The sequence below is a fragment of the Prunus dulcis genome, chromosome 2 (assembly GCF_902201215.1).
Source record: "Prunus dulcis chromosome 2, ALMONDv2, whole genome shotgun sequence".
NCBI classification, from domain to species: Eukaryota; Viridiplantae; Streptophyta; class Magnoliopsida; order Rosales; family Rosaceae; genus Prunus; species Prunus dulcis.
Genome location: NC_047651.1, coordinates 11,770,055 through 11,785,768, shown reverse-complemented (window position 1 = coordinate 11,785,768; position 15,714 = coordinate 11,770,055). Strand labels below are relative to the sequence as shown.

The 15,714-nt window shown below is 36.0% G+C and overlaps 1 protein-coding gene across 3 annotated transcripts; it reads left to right on the top strand.

The window, feature by feature from the left end:
- Window positions 1-5,678: 5,678 nt before the first annotated feature.
- LOC117618616 (nuclear pore complex protein NUP96) lies at window positions 5,679-12,428 on the top strand. 3 transcript variants are annotated; one of them, XM_034348264.1, is made up of 6 exons: window positions 5,679-5,874; window positions 6,503-9,107; window positions 10,321-10,444; window positions 10,793-10,941; window positions 11,678-11,775; window positions 11,963-12,428. In XM_034348264.1, exons 2-6 carry the CDS (start codon window positions 6,546-6,548, stop codon window positions 12,156-12,158), a joined length of 3,129 nt encoding a protein of 1,042 aa, XP_034204155.1. In that variant the 5' UTR covers window positions 5,679-5,874; window positions 6,503-6,545; the 3' UTR covers window positions 12,159-12,428. The 3 variants fall into 3 exon arrangements, with proteins under 3 accessions (XP_034204155.1, XP_034204156.1, XP_034204157.1); XM_034348265.1 differs by having other exon boundaries at window positions 5,679-5,909; window positions 11,963-12,261; XM_034348266.1 differs by lacking the exons at window positions 10,321-10,444; window positions 11,963-12,428.
- Window positions 12,429-15,714: the final 3,286 nt, after the last annotated feature.

Here is a 15,714-nt window from a genome sequence, read left to right as displayed (position 1 = left end):
AAGTCGTTTTCGTTTTCGGCGTTTTTGTTTTCAACCTCTCTAAATCAAAGCAAACTCTCCTCCGTCACTTGAGCAAACAATCCAATCAAATTATATCGAAAACAATAAAATCTCCTCCTTCCAACCATAATCAGCCCCAAAATTTCAAGAAAAAAAAAACTCATAATCACACAAATCTGCAACTAAGGGAAAAAGACAAAGAGGAAGAAGAAAAGAAAAAAAAGGGGAAGAAGAAGAAGAGAAAGAATCAGAAAGAGGAAGAAGAAGGGAAAGGAAAAAAAGAGAGTGAGAGAGAGTTGCAGAGGGAGAGATGAGAGAAACCAGCCACCACATACCCAACTCAACCACCATCACCATCTAATCTAACCACCACAACCATTAATTAGGGGAACCAGAGAGGTGGGTTGATGGGATTTATGTAATGGAAGGAAGGAGGAGTGAGAGTGAAAAAGAGGGAAGGAAGAAGAAAAGAGAAAGTAGAGAAGAGGAAGAAGGAAAGAAAAAGGAACGGGTCTGGGAAGGAAAGAGTAGGGGTGGGCACGGTTCGGTTTGGACCGATTTTTGCCTCAAATTAGAACCGATTCGTTACTATTCATGCGGTTTGGTTCGGTTCGGTTTTAATTAAAAAAATTCAAAAACTGTCCAGTTCGGTTTGAACCGGTTCCGGTTCCGGTTCCGGTTCGGTTTTGAACCGGATTATAAAAATTATTTTTTAAAATTTTTTTGTAATACAATTCTCAACTGAAATATTATTTTTTTACTTGAAAATTAACAAATTATTCAATTTCATATAAAAAATAAATATTAAAGTGAGAAAAGAGAGATATTTTGACATTGAATTTGGATAAATATTAAGTTTTTTTTTAGTGAAATTAAAAATATAGCATTAAATATAAATATATATTGAAATTATATATTTTTTTAGTTTCACCGGTTCGGTTCGGCCCGGTTCGGTTTTTGAAGACATGGAACCGGATCCGAAACCGGTCCAAACTGGTCCGGTTCGGTTTTTGACGGATTTTTGACTTTTTGGTCAACTCAATTTTTTTCCATTTTGGTTCGGTGTGGTTCGGCTCGGATTTCCGGTTTGCCGATTTGAGTGCCCACCCCTAGGAAAGAGGAAGAAAGAAAGAAAAGGAGAAAAAGGAGAAAAGAAAAAAGAAAGGAGATCAAAGATAGTTTTATCTTTTAAAAAACAATAGAATTTTACATTTTTAAAAATATTTTTTCAAAACAGAAATTAGCAAAAATACCTTTGAAAAATAATTCATATAATATTATTCTTAATTTGTACTACCATGCATATTTTCATTGTTTATAATAATTTTAGCCTCTAAAATATCATAATTTAAATAAAAGAATTAGAACTGAAATTAGCAAAAATACACATGAAAAATAATTGTACTATCAGACACATTTTCATTGTTTTTGTTTTTTAATTATCTACCAAAAGCATTTTCATTTCCTGAAAATGCAAATTTGTTTTCTTGTTTTCATTCTATGAAAATATTCTCCGAAAACGTTACCAGACGGGCCCTTAGATTTTCTTTCCCGGAAAAAGGGATTCGGCAATGGTTTTTAGGGATTCCTCGAAGAGTGCTGTTAAACAAATCTTAAAACTAACTTTTTAATAGTGTTTATAAATCTTTGACTTTTCATATAGATTTATGCTTCTACTAAAAATGTTTACGTTTTTTTCACCACCTCTTTAGTTAAAAACACAAAAGGACAAATGGGAAATTAAGCACAAATTATCTCATGACATTTTTTGTGCTGGAAAAAGCCAAATGAGCAAAAAGTCATCATAATTATTATATTTATGTTACAAAACAAGAACTGCCAATGGTATGAGAGATTATACAATAGTACCGTGGCATAGATGAGGTGGTGCTACAGCCCGGTAGTTTTTCAACACGTGGTAAAATTTTGACACGACAGACATTGCTTAAATGCGTTCTAACGTCGTTACTGATGTTTTCATAAGGTCAATTATGTTCCTTTTTTTTTTTTTTTTTGAATTATGTTCCTTTTTTATGCTAAGAAACCGAAAGAAAAGCTCTTCACAGTTCAAAATTCTGATTGATTGTTTGAAGTATGGATGATATTGTTGTTTCTTTTTCTTTAATAATCGAGAAAGATATCATATTGTTTTGGGTGAAATCAAGATCTGAATGTGGTAGTCGACGAGGTCAAGGCGGTCGTCGTGGTGCTTCGCAGCGGCTAGTCTGGAAAAAAAAAACTAGTCTCCATCGTAGCCCCTCCCTCCTTAGCCTTGTAAATGACAACTGATTGAATGTAGGATTTTTCGAACCCAACTCCAGATTGCACCAACACCTTAGAAGATTCTAAAAAATTTCATACGTGTCTTGATTATTAACAACAATGAATGCTCAATTTCATCCACAATTTAAGAAAAAATCAAAAAATTGGCTTAGAGGAATTGAACAATAGAAAACCCAGACCTTGAGAGTAAGAGATAAATTTGAGGAGCTTCAACAAATTATCAGAAATTTCGATCAAGAATAGCTTCAAAGAAGAATCTAGTCGGGTTAAACGCAAACAGTGTTAAACCGTCAGATGACCACAACGACGTTGCCTAACGTTACAACTTCGTTTGAGTTTAATTTCCAACGTGTTAAAGTTTTATTGCGTGTAAAAAAAAACTATTGGGTTGTAGCACCACCTCATTTGTGCTACGGTACTATTGTATAATTTCTCCAATGATATAATGAAAATGAAAATAATAATTAATGTCACCAATATGATGCTTCACAAAACTACTCAATAAATATAGGGTCATTATCATAAGGGTCCCCTACACTAGCTTCATTTCTAAACTGACGTATACGATCTTGATATGGCGTAAGCCAATTTGATGCAGTTATAGTTGTACATCTCAACCAACGCTCATCAATTGGTGGCATAGGGTGTTGACCTTCCAAATAAACCTGTAAAATAAAATAAAAAATAAAATAAATCAAGTTATGTGAAAAGAATAGTAAGCAAACATATATATGCATAAACATCTTTATTTTTTTACCTTAATCCAGTGATTGTGGTTAACAAATCCAATAGAAATCTCATGGCGATAGATAGAATCCAGAGCAGTCTCACATGGAAAAAAATATAAGTGACTGATGTACTGACCAAGTCATGAGGATTACATTATAACAAGATGCAATGAGGTGTCCCATATCTGGTATAGTCATCCACCTATCTTGAAGTAGGAAGTCCTCAAAATAGTCCAATATAAACTTAATATGTTGTACCCATTCCTTACCATTAAATATTAACTAGTATATGATAGATTCTTTCCTCAACTCCTTCAACAAGTCTGCATACTTTGCCCCAAGCATTGTCACCAAACCCCATCAATGATCCAATGGCACTAAAACTACAATTACCATCACGCTTAACATCTTGTGCCCCTCTAATATGTATCAACATATGTTTAGGAAACCACTTGTTAAACTCTAGTGTTAAGCAAGAGTCATCTACAATGGGTTTAGGCCTCTAGACCCAAATTACGATATAAACAACAGTATACAAATTTAATATTATAACTATTTACAGGTAGATCTTAAGGCGGCTTCTTTGGATTCACATATGGCAATGGTTGTGTCTGACTATTGCATACTGATCGCTTTTGGGGTATAGTCTTTGGCTTCTTACATGACGGTCTTGTAACAACATTGTCAGTTAAGTGTACACTATCTTGACCAAATAAGACAACCTCAAAAGCATAAGGCAAACGTCGAGTAGATGTGTCAACTTTTGGACGACCTTTTGTTTTAATCTTCACCTAGGGTTGTGTAAGCGTGGTAGATGCGGGATTCATAATCTCTTGTAACTTCATACTAACATGTCTCTTTGTCCCAGAACTACAACTTTGAAACCACTTCACAAATAATTCTAACTGTGCATTTTCTGGAGGATTGTTCAATGTAGCAGTAGGTCGAGGCTCTAATAAATACAATCAAGTGGAATAGGCTGTCTGTTTGAACTCTTGCATCTCATGTGCACATGGCAATCCGTGTGTGTGTTTTATTATGCAAACACAATATATAAGATCAACCCTAACATGAGGACGTCTCCAGAGGCAACATAATCCAAAAGTGAAGTAGAGTCTCTCCAGAACAAGTTAGCAAGCCTATTCTCCTCATCTACACTGAACTTACAAAAAAAATAAATTAAAGATCCACTGACGCTTTTGCTTCAAGTAGGCGAGTTTATCTTTAGTGTCGCTGTCTAACAATATTCCCCTACGTGATGCATCCAACTTCTTCTTTAAGGATCAAAGTCCTCAGCTCATGCATTGATGGAGGCTTAAATCCTACACCATATGCGGCAATCCCTTCCACCATAGGTAGCCAAAATGGATCATTTACAATATTAAATGGGAGTGCTCTAGAGAAGAAAAAACAACCAATCTTTCGACAAACTTCCTTTCTTTCTTCTTGTTTGTATGCTGAATTTAATGTATTTTGCCGAGCTTCTAAAGTGACAAATCTATTCGTTGGTTCTTTTGATTTAGGTTATGCTCTAAGAGCCTCATCAACTGCAACATTTCTAGTGTGCCATCCCCAATCTCTCTAAGCATTTCATTTTTCTTTCTTTTTTCAAGTTGAAAATTTTTCAAAGTTGTGGCACACTTTTTTTTCATATGCTCAGGAACTTTCTTACATGGTTGCATACTATGATGAGTTTGACCCAAATGATGCTTAAGTCTAGAAATTTCTCCACCGCATCTTTGATCACAAAATGTGCATCTCAAGTTTTTTCCCCCCTCTATTTCTTTTGCATACTTCCACGCAAGATCTTTTCGATTCATAGCTATAAAACAACATCATTAATATTTCTAAGATATAAGTATGATGCATGTACGTCAAATTTCTACTATATCACATAAACAAATAAAATAACTAATATATTGAAAAAAAAAATTATACAGAACCTCAAATTACAAATAAAATGGCTTACTTGCAGTGGAAAGATGAAGAGAATTTTTGAAATTAATGGAGATTATCTGGTAAGGGTAGACATTAGGGTTGTACTATATACATATACTAGCTCCTTGGCACATGCTCATGCATGTGCCAATTGGTTTTTTTTATATATTATTATTAATATTTTTTTTTAGTATTAAGAAAAGAGAATATGGGTAGTTATTATCTGATTTTGTTTTTAATTTAAAATTTTTTAATATAAAAATGTGAATTTACCATATTATCTTTATTTAATTAATAATTTCAATTCTTAATGTTTGAATTAACCAAGGGCATTTTTTGGTATTTTGAATGTTTCACCATTCTATTTTTTTTTTTTTTATTAAAATGTTTCACCATTCTTTGTCTTTGCTTTATAGATAATTCCATGCATTAATATATTAATTTAAAAAAGAAAAAAAAAATAAGTAGAATAAAGCTACATCCGCCTGGATTTAGAAAAGGCAATGAAGATATTAATTCTCCTTGCCTTAAGTTTATTACAATAAAGGTAAGAAAAAAAAAAAAAAAAAACAGAAACTCGCCTATTTTTAAAATCAAAACACTCCAAGTGAAACGACGTCGTTTCATTTAGAATTTTTTTTTTTAAACACTGCAATCGAAACGACGTCGTTTCATTACATTAAACCTAAAAAGAAAACACGTTAGTTGTCTTCCTCGCAGAGTTGCAGCCAATTTGCATACTCACAAAATTTCTTCAGGTTCAGAAGTGTCCAGATCTGGCACGCCTCGCTCCGCCTGGCCACGCCTTGCGACACCTCCTTACACCTTCCCCGCGCTTACACCTTCCCCGCGCTAAACGTGCAACTCGTGAAACAGCCGACCACCTCTGGAGATTTCCTGCCGCCTCGCTCCGACGCGCCCGAAGGCATGCCTTTAAAAACACTGATTTTATTTGTACAAGTAATTTGCTCAAGCATTGCATTATTCTTTCTGTTGGGTAATACGTTGTATTTATTATTGCTTGAATCATGCTTTAGCTGTTTTTTAATTTTAAAATTTAAATTTTCCCATCAGTGAAAGGACTATTCTTCCATAATTCTCAATTTATCTGTATTAACGACCCATGTATTTTTCTCACTTTTGCCTCAGGGTTTGACACCTTTTTTTTTAACAGTTCTTAGTAACTGTGGGCAGCTGTCCAGCACCATTTGTGAGCCTGATGTTTCTCTTTTGTTATTTTATTCTTTCGTTTCTCAGAAGTTTCATAGAGTTGGGTTCAGTTTAAATCATTTGAATCTTCTTTAGGGCAAGCTGGTCACAGGTTTATGGTTTCTTAGGAAATGGCTGTTCGTACCTGAAATCCAAAGTAGTTTTCTTAAATGAGTTTATGTTGTATTTGATTTTTGGAATATTTTTGACGATTTTATACTGCAAGTACTGTGTAGCTTCACGTATTTAGAGTATTTCGATGGATGCAATGCTATTGAAAGCACTATTTTTTGTTTATTTATAATGATTATGATTAAACTTTGTCTTTTATTTCACATTTTTAGGAACGTTTTCTGAACTTTATGATACAAGAAGTGAACCTATAGAATGGGCATTGATTCTGGAACTTGTAATGCACTAATTGTGTGCCAACACAAAAAAAGAAGGATATCTTCGAACACTGGCATTTCGTTGTGTGAGACATTTAGTCCTCTTGAAGCTTCCTTACCCTATTTACCAACTTTAGAAGAAGCTGATTACTACACGCAGCCCTCTTTGAAGGAATTGGCTGCTCAAGAACATACAGATCCTGGTTTTTCTAGTCGAGTTTTGGACTTTACAGTTGGAAGATTCGGTTATGGATCCATCAAATATCTTGGGAAGACTGACATTAGGAGATTGGAATTAGATAAAATTGTGAAGTTCCGCAGACATGAGGTTATTGTATATGAAGATGAAACTGCCAAACCTTTGGTTGGACAAGGCCTTAACAAGCCTGCTGAAGTAACTTTAGTGCTACAAACAAGACCATCAAATATGGATAAGAGACAGAAAGATAATAGTGTGAAAAAATTGAGGCAGATTGTGGAGGGACAAGGAGCTCAGTTTATTTCATTTAATCCAGAAAACGGGGAATGGAAATTTTTTGTTCACCATTTCAGCAGATTTGGATTGAGTGAAGATGATGAAGAAGACATCATGATGGAAGATGCTGCTGCAGCTCAAGATCTTGTGGAAAGGAACCATGGTGAGATTTCTGATGCTGATGAAGAAACCCAAATGGATCCCACTGGAATTGTGCTTTCTCATTCTCTTCCTGCTCATCTTGGGCTTGACCCTGTAAAGATGAAAGAAATGAGAATGTTGATGTTTCCTGATGGGGAAGAGGAAGCTGAGGAGTTGAATCAAGTACCTGCACATTATAATCCATCCTTTGGTAGAGAATACATAAGACCTCCTTTACAAAATACGTCTCAGAGGATGAGTGATAGATCTACTCCACCACCTGTTCGAAAAACCCCATTAGCATTGCTCGAGTATAAGCATGGTAGTTTTGACTCAAACTCTCCTGGGGCCATTCTAATGGCCCAAGAAAATAAGGTCATACCTCCAAAGATACTAAAAGAAGGTTTTAAGCTTGATCTCAAGCATGAAACACCAGTGACTAAAAGACATTGTCGCAACATAGTTGATGCAGGTCTGTTGATGGGTAGGTCATTTCGAGTAGGATGGGGTCCAAATGGAACCCTAGTCCATGCTGGAACACCTGTAGGGAGTACTGGTTCTCAAATGATGTTATCATCCACAATCAATTTAGAGAAGGTTGCTATTGACAATGTTGTTAGGGATGAAAATAACAAAGTTAGAGAGGAACTTATTGACACGGCTATTGATTCTCCACTAGATTTTCACATGGGATTACTTCATCAGACAGAAGAGATTGAAGTTGGATCCTTCAACCTAAGGCTGCAGAGGGTTGTCTCTAATCGCTTGATGCTTTCAGAGATTTGCAGGAGCTATGTAGATATTATTGAGAAGCAGCTGGAAGTTCCTAGGCTATCTTCCTCTGCTCGTTTGGGTTTGACACACCAAATAATGATTTGGGAACTGATAAAAGTTCTTTTTTCTGATAGGGAAAATGGTGGGAAAATGAAATCATTGGGTGCTGATAATGAGGAAGAAATGGTGCAGGATGTGAAGGAAGCTTCTCAAGAAGTCGACCTGGAAGCATTACCTCTTATTCGGAGGGCAGAGTTTAGTTATTGGTTGCAAGAGAATGTATGCCATCGAGTACAAGAAAGAATGAGCTCCTTGAATGAGTCCAGTTATCTGGAATACATATTATTACTTCTGAGTGGGCGCCAATTGGATGCTGCTGTGGAACTGGCTGCTTCTCGGGGAGATGTGAGATTGGCATGTTTGTTAAGTCAGGCTGGAGGGTCCATAGTCAATCGCTCTGACATGGCTCAACAGCTTGATCGTTGGAGGAGCAATGGGCTGGATTTCAGTTTCATTGAGAAAGACAGGATAAGGCTTTATGAGTTGCTTGCTGGTAATATCGACGATGCTTTTCATGATGTTAAAGTTGATTGGAAGAGGTTTCTAGGGTTATTGATGTGGTATCAATTAGCACCTAGCACCTCATTGCCCACTGTTTTTCGCACTTATCGACATCTTCTTGACGAGGGTAAGGCTCCATACCCTGTTCCGATTTACATTGATGAAGGACTGGTAGAAGAGTCTGAGAATTTTAATGCGGTAAAACGTTATGACCTATCATATTATCTTATGCTGCTTCATGCCAGTGAAGAAAGTGAAGTTGGCTTTCTAAAGAGCATGCTCAGTGCCTTTTCATCAACACATGATCCGCTTGATTACCATATGATCTGGCATCAGCGTGCAGTGTTGGAAGCAGTTGGGGCTATCAGCTCTAAAGATCTTCATGTTCTTGACATGGGATTTGTTTCCCAGCTGTTGTGTTTTGGGAAATGTCATTGGGCCATCTATGTGGTCCTTCACATGCCCCATTGTGAAGATTTTCCATATGTCCATGCTAATCTTATTCGGGAAATCTTGTTCCAATATTGTGAATCCTGGAGTTCTCAAGAATCACAACGCCAAGCCATTGAGAACTTGGGTATTCCTAAGGCATGGCTTCATGAGGCTATGGTATGTCATATTTTTTGCATCTTTCTGATTCAATTTATGCCAAACTCGATTGTGGCTCCCTCTATCATCTTATCATACTTAGAACGTAAATCTTGTTTATAAAAAATGATAAGCTTGGTAGCTTGTTGGCAATGGTTGACTCTATGTTCAGTTTGAAACCCTTATCCGAGTTTAAAATGGTTTGTTATTACAATTACTCTTACTTTAAAACTCCTTTAAGTTTTCAGTCTTTTCATCTTATTTTGAAATTTTTTAAGGGTCCATTTGGATGGAAGGATTTTAAATGAGATATTTGGATTTGACTTGTCAATGCAAAATGCTTTATTGGATTTTCAAATATTAATATCTTATGCTTATAAAATCCTTACATAAATTTGATTATTTTATAAAATTGAGGGATTTCAAATATCATTTTTTCCCTGTCTTGAATAATCAAATTTATATTTGGATTTAACTAATGATCCAAACGAAAAACTCAAATTTAAATCCCTCATGGATTTAACTAATGATCCAAACGAAATCTCAGATTTAAATCCCTCATTTAAAGTCTTCCATCCAAATAGACCCTAAATTTGCGAACCAAAGATTATGAAACAAGATTTTGAAATCCTATGCTTCATATTTTTCTTTTCTATTTCTGGGGAGTTGGGAGTCTTTCATTGAGAAAAAATCTGTTGGCTGCCAGTCTGCTGCTTATGACTTTTATTTTCTTCAGGTTCACAAGTCATGTAACATAGTAAGACAAAACAACGGTGAATTGTTCAGGGATATTGTTTATCTAAACCTCCCTTTTCAACTTGTATGCACTAGGTGAAACTTAATATATCATGCGATAACAAATGTTCTGAATTGCTGATAGAGGCAATTGGATGTCTGTCCATTCTCATCACCAATTCTAACATACAAATCATGGAATGTTCTGAATTGCTGATATAGGCAATAAGATTATCATTGTCATATATACAACCCGTACGAGGCTAGAACTTATCAATTTCCAGTTTTCGAATCCCAGGATTTGGGGTTCCCTGTGATGATTCTCGTCAAAAGATCACAGTTTAAGCTTCCTAGCTAAAAATTTGATGTCTGATGTTCTCGATTAATTTATCTGTGGCTACTTATACGAAAGTCTTGGAAATGGAATTGGAATTCTGTCTTCCAACTTATGGAGCATATTATTCTGTTGGTGAATGACTAATATTTTCCTGGATTGCAGGCTGTTTATTTCAATTACTATGGGGATCTTGCAAAGGCCCTTGAACACTTTCTTCAATGTGCAAATTGGCAGAAAGCACACACTATTTTCGTAACTTCTGTTGCCCACAAATTATTCTTGTCTGGTATGGATTAATAATTTCTATGTTCCATTTAGTGTCATTATGTATTTTCTTAAGTTTCTGGACATACTTTGATGGAATCACAATGAGGAATCTGTTATAGAAAAATATACTTTTCATTCCGTTTCTAAGTGTATGCATATAGCTTGAACAGTTTATAATCGTTAGCATTCTACATGATAATTGAGTATCATTGGACCTAGTGAATCTTTAAGCAGGTAGTTGATTTGTTTAGGGAAAATGTACCTTTAACTGACTTGATTTACAAAGTTAATATTTTAACTAATCACGCACTCGATCTGGACCACAGTTGCTTCAGTTGATATTAATGTATAATTTTTTTTCATACAGCCGAACACTCAGAGATTTGGAGGCTTGCAACTTCCATGGAGGACTACAAATCAGAAATTGAAAATTGGGACCTGGGAGCTGGGATTTATATTTCATTCTATCTAATTAGAAGTTCATTGCAGGAAGCGGACAATACCATGAACGAACTGGTATGGCAGATTATTCTATATGATATGGCTGTTATTTTAAATATTGGGTAGATCTGCATCAATAGGCAACCTGCAATATATTAACTAGCAATTGCATTGTTTAAACACCAAAGCTTGGTTTGCTCTATTGCTAGGTTTCCGTTTCTCATAATTTAAGGCTTAAGCTGGAACACATTGTGCCTAACAGTTGTACTTAAGTTTGACTGATTGGCTTGGCTTAGGCTGTCTAAATGTGGCTCAGAGTCAGATAATAAAGTAATTGAATATACAACATCTGTCCAAAATGAAAATATATAGCATCTGTGCATGGTATGCCTGCTTTGATAGAGTGGGTCTTTACTAGTAATATTGGGCCAGATGCTGATGCACTTCTTGCTCTTCCGATTGTACTTATCTTGGTAGCAGGAGGCTAACAAGATGAGCATGAATGAAGATAAGGAAATAGCTTAAAGCCCTATTACTAAATTTATATATAGCCCCATTTTTTGCTACTGTACTAAAAAGGACTTGATTGTTATTGCTAAATCTTTGTGTAATTTACTCCATGCTACAAGATCTTTTTCATGTCGGAAAGGATTTGAACAAGTGATGATATTTTTATCCTGTGAAATACAATGGAAAATGACAAACTCAAACCAGACCCAACTTGATGCCATATTCTCAAATATAAACTGTGATTGTCATTTGGTCCTTCTTTTTCGAATGAGTGCTGAGCACTCTGTAATGTTTACTGCAGGATTCTCTTGAAAGCAAAAATTCTGCATGTAGAGAGTTTCTTGGTCAGTTAAAGCGATCTTTGGCTGTTTGGGGTGTCCTGCTACCCGTTGACGTGAGGTATGCTCAACAAACCTTGACTCGGATGTTTGGTTTTATTCAGACACTTTAACTTATGTTTGTTAGTGATATGATACATTAACTTTTGTTTTTATTATTGTTGATACCTCTCCACATGACGCCTATTTATTTTAAGGTGGTATAGCTCTACGGTTATGAAATTTATGTATTTAACAATGTGTTACAGGGTAGTTTATTCAAAGATGGCAGATGAGATATGCAATTTGCTTTTATCTGATATTGGAGATGGCCCAACACGAGATGTTCAATTAAGTTGTTTTGACACCGTTTTTAGTGCTCCCATTCCAGAAGACCTTCGCGCAAGTCATTTGCAAGATGCAGTGTCTCTCTTTACATGCTTTCTTTCAGAGGTTGCTACATAGGTTTTCCCCTTTTTGCAAGGCAGTTTGTTCCAGTTGAAATCATAAAATTCTCGCAAGTTCCTAATTTTGCTTCAACAGCTGTCTCTACTGAGTTGTGCTGTTCTGGAGATGCATAGTTCATGTATGTAATTTTACAGAAAAGCTAGAACTGATGCCGACGAGTGGTTTCGAACCAAAAAAAAAAAAAAATGCTGGGCAGGGGGCCTTGCAGGGTGTAACCTGCTCGTGTGATTGCACAGGGTTCTTTTATTTTATGGTTCTTTTCAGGCCTGGGAGCGGATCGGTTTGGAACGGTAGATGGCTCTTCTTGTTAAATAACCCGCACACTAGATCTTGTTTTTTAATATAACCAACGGCAATAGACTAAACTAGCAAATATTAGAAAACTTGGAAACACACAAGAATTATATTGGTTCGGCAAAATTTTTGCTTATGTCCAGTTGTGATTTCTTTAGGTAGAGAAATCACCGCGCATTTGATTAATAATAGAGATTACATAACTTTTGCAACCCTAGAACTAATCTCAAAACTTTCGGTTGTCTCTGTCTGGTTTTTCTTCCTAAAGTAAGCCTTGTCACACCCTATTTATAGATATAGAGTTGGCTTACATGTCCTAAGGCTGAATTCCTAATTTTAAGTGGATTAGGAAATTACACTTATTCAAATTCAATTAGACTTCTAGAAATCCAAATCTAAATTGAATGAGGAGAATTGAATTTCTTTCCTAATCCCTCTAGGACAAGAATCGGTATACCTCTAATTTTCCTATAACAATCTTAAATCAACTAATTCATTCAAGTATGAAATTAAATAACTTGGGCTCGTTTGAGAGTGCTTTTGGAGCGGTGAAAAGCTTTTCTAAATGGGTGAAAGCGTTTGTCTTTTAAAAATGGTGTTTGGCAAAAGTTGCAAAAGTGCTTTGGGTGATATCCAAAAGGACTTGGAGTGGTTTTGGAAGAAGCACTTGAGAGGTGCTTCTTAAAACCATTGTAGGACAAAAAAACGGTGTTTTGCTTAGATGCATCTTCTGGATGCTGTAAAAAAAAATCCTCATATTCGTCATTGTTCGATAAACACGATTTAGCCTAAACCAAAAAAAAAAAAAAAATCAGAATCAAAATCAAAATTAATACCCCATTTGATGACTCCCTTGAAATGTATGAAGCATCTATTCCAAAATTTCAAACCCAATTTACAAATCTGCATAAATTCAAAAGTACAAAAAGAGGCTTTGAAACTCCTTAGGATAGGAATTCAAATACATAAATAAATAAATAAGCAATTCAAATGGCGCAATAATTCCTGAGCTATGCCTCAGGCCACGGCGAAAGCGAAAATTTCACCATATGAGGAAGAAATAGAATTTAATAATCAATTAACTAATTTATATGAAGTTCTGTCATGAAACAATAAACTAAAATAAAATTTCACCATGTATAGCTTATATGCAAAATTAAAGACTAATTGGATTCTAAAGTACAGGACATATTGAAACCTTGTTATTTACTCACATCAAGAAACAGCAAGGCTACTTTTTAAGCTGTCCAATCAATATGCAAAACTAGTTGACATTGACAACAGCCAAGTCAAAAGCACCTTTCTAAAAGTTGTCCAACGTCGAGTAGATGTGTCACCGAACTGAAGGCTGCTTTTTAAGTTGTCTAATCCAAATTGCCAAGAAATAGTTCCGAGAAGAAAGAAGAAAGGCTTCATTTGCTCCAAGCCCCACTAGAGCATAAGGAACTTCATATCAGAAGCGGAATCAGCAGCACAAGAAAGAAGAAGAAACCCCAAAAAGTCACTCTGACTTGCGGATCGCAAAGATGGGCACCAAGCAATCTCTTGATTAGGGTTGAATATGGTTAGTAGGGTGTACTTATTAAAATTATATTTGTTTCAGAATTCCATATATCCTTTTTGATCATTTTATATTAGGGTAAATCAGTAATTCAATAAATACTTTTGTAGTAGGGTGTACTCAATTAATTTTAGGGTTCATTTAACAGCACTCTTCCGCAAATAGAGTCTAGCCAAATGAAAAACGGCTTTAAATGGTCTCTATCTTCTTGTAATTTAAACTATCGTTTGTATTAAAAAATGACATTCGAACTTGGTATTTTTTCTAATGTTCTATAATCATGGTCTCTCATCTTTAATGCATAAAAAAGTGTGACATTAAAATGTGAAAAAAATAACAAATATATCTAGATTTGGTAGATACTGTTGAACTTGTGACTTGTAATATCTTCCAATCTTCCAATATTTGAACTTAGGACAACCTTCGTGAGCTGCCTCTTCTCTTTCCCCAATCACTCTTGACAGGACCAGACCCAATTTCCGCTTTGGAATTCGAGCCAAGTCCTGTGCGTGTCCGACACTTGGCGAATGTCGGGCACAAAAGACCTTTTTACCCTTCTTGTTTCAAATTCTCTTTAAAATGCCCTTAGACTTCTGCCGAAATTTCGGCAGAGTCTCCCCTGTATTTTGACCAATCCCAAAATTTTCCACCTGCTAAACAATCAGTAAATCCATCCCAACAGCCAGAACATCTCAAGTAACAGATCTCATCTCCAGTTTTCCACTAATACTAGATATCAGAACATACTTTAAAGTTTTCAAGTTTTCAAAGATTTTCTACAAACTCTACCTTGGTGCGGAAGCTATAATTGGCCCGGTGGTGGATCCCGCGTACTTCTACAGCCTGGGGGTGAAAACAGTTTGAAGATGTGAGTGGACCGAACATAAGAATTCTTGAAAACAGTTTAACAATCATAATAACCCCCACTATAAAAATTGTTAAATAAACTGAATACGTACATTCCATTTAAAGCCTTCTAAACTCAAAGCATTCCATGTAAATCATAATCAAGCTCGATAAATTTTATTCAAAAGCATTGAAATCAAAGCTTGTATAAAACACTGAAATCAAACTTGTATAAAAGCACTGTACTCAAACCTTGTATAACTGAACAAAACTGTATAAATGTATCAATGCCCGAAAAATTGGAGAAGTTGATATAAAATAACTGAAAGTCATAATTAAATAAGAGAAAACCCAAAATCCTTTGAAAATACCACCTATTTGTACCCCTGTCATAACCGTCAATTCCCTGGCAGGTTTCGGGCGTCACACAGGCTATTCGAGCCGCAAACTGGCGAAATCAGGGGACTATGATCAGCCTGTCCCGCCGGCAGATTCCTCGATGACACCAAGTCAGATCGAGTCGCTCTGGCAGGATGCAGGGGACCGTAGTCAACCTGATCCGCAATCCTGGCAGGTCTCGGGGACACGAAGTCAGCCGAGCAGCAAATCCTGGCAGGTCTCGGGACACCAAGTCTGCCGAGCCGCAAATCCTGGCACTCACGGTCCGAGCGTCCCCGAAACTCGGGAGGCAAGTCAAGTGCACTGACTAACTGAAATCGGACTGGATGTCCGTAGACATCGATCCAACTCTGGGTAATCACCAAAAATGAATGGGTACGAGGTGGTTTTAAAATAAATTCCTTTAGAAAAATTTGAATAATAACTGAAATCTCAAGTTGTGCTGCTGTCTCA

Excerpts from the sequence above, each read along its gene's own strand:
- LOC117618616 (XM_034348264.1), top strand. The coding sequence starts at position 6,546 with ATGGGCATTGATTCTGGAACTTGTAATGCACTAATTGTGTGCCAACAC. Across the intron at positions 9,108-10,320 it reads CATGGCTTCATGAGGCTATG|GCTGTTTATTTCAATTACTA; the intron begins GTATGTCATATT and ends CCTGGATTGCAG. Across the intron at positions 10,942-11,677 it reads ACAATACCATGAACGAACTG|GATTCTCTTGAAAGCAAAAA; the intron begins GTATGGCAGATT and ends TGTTTACTGCAG.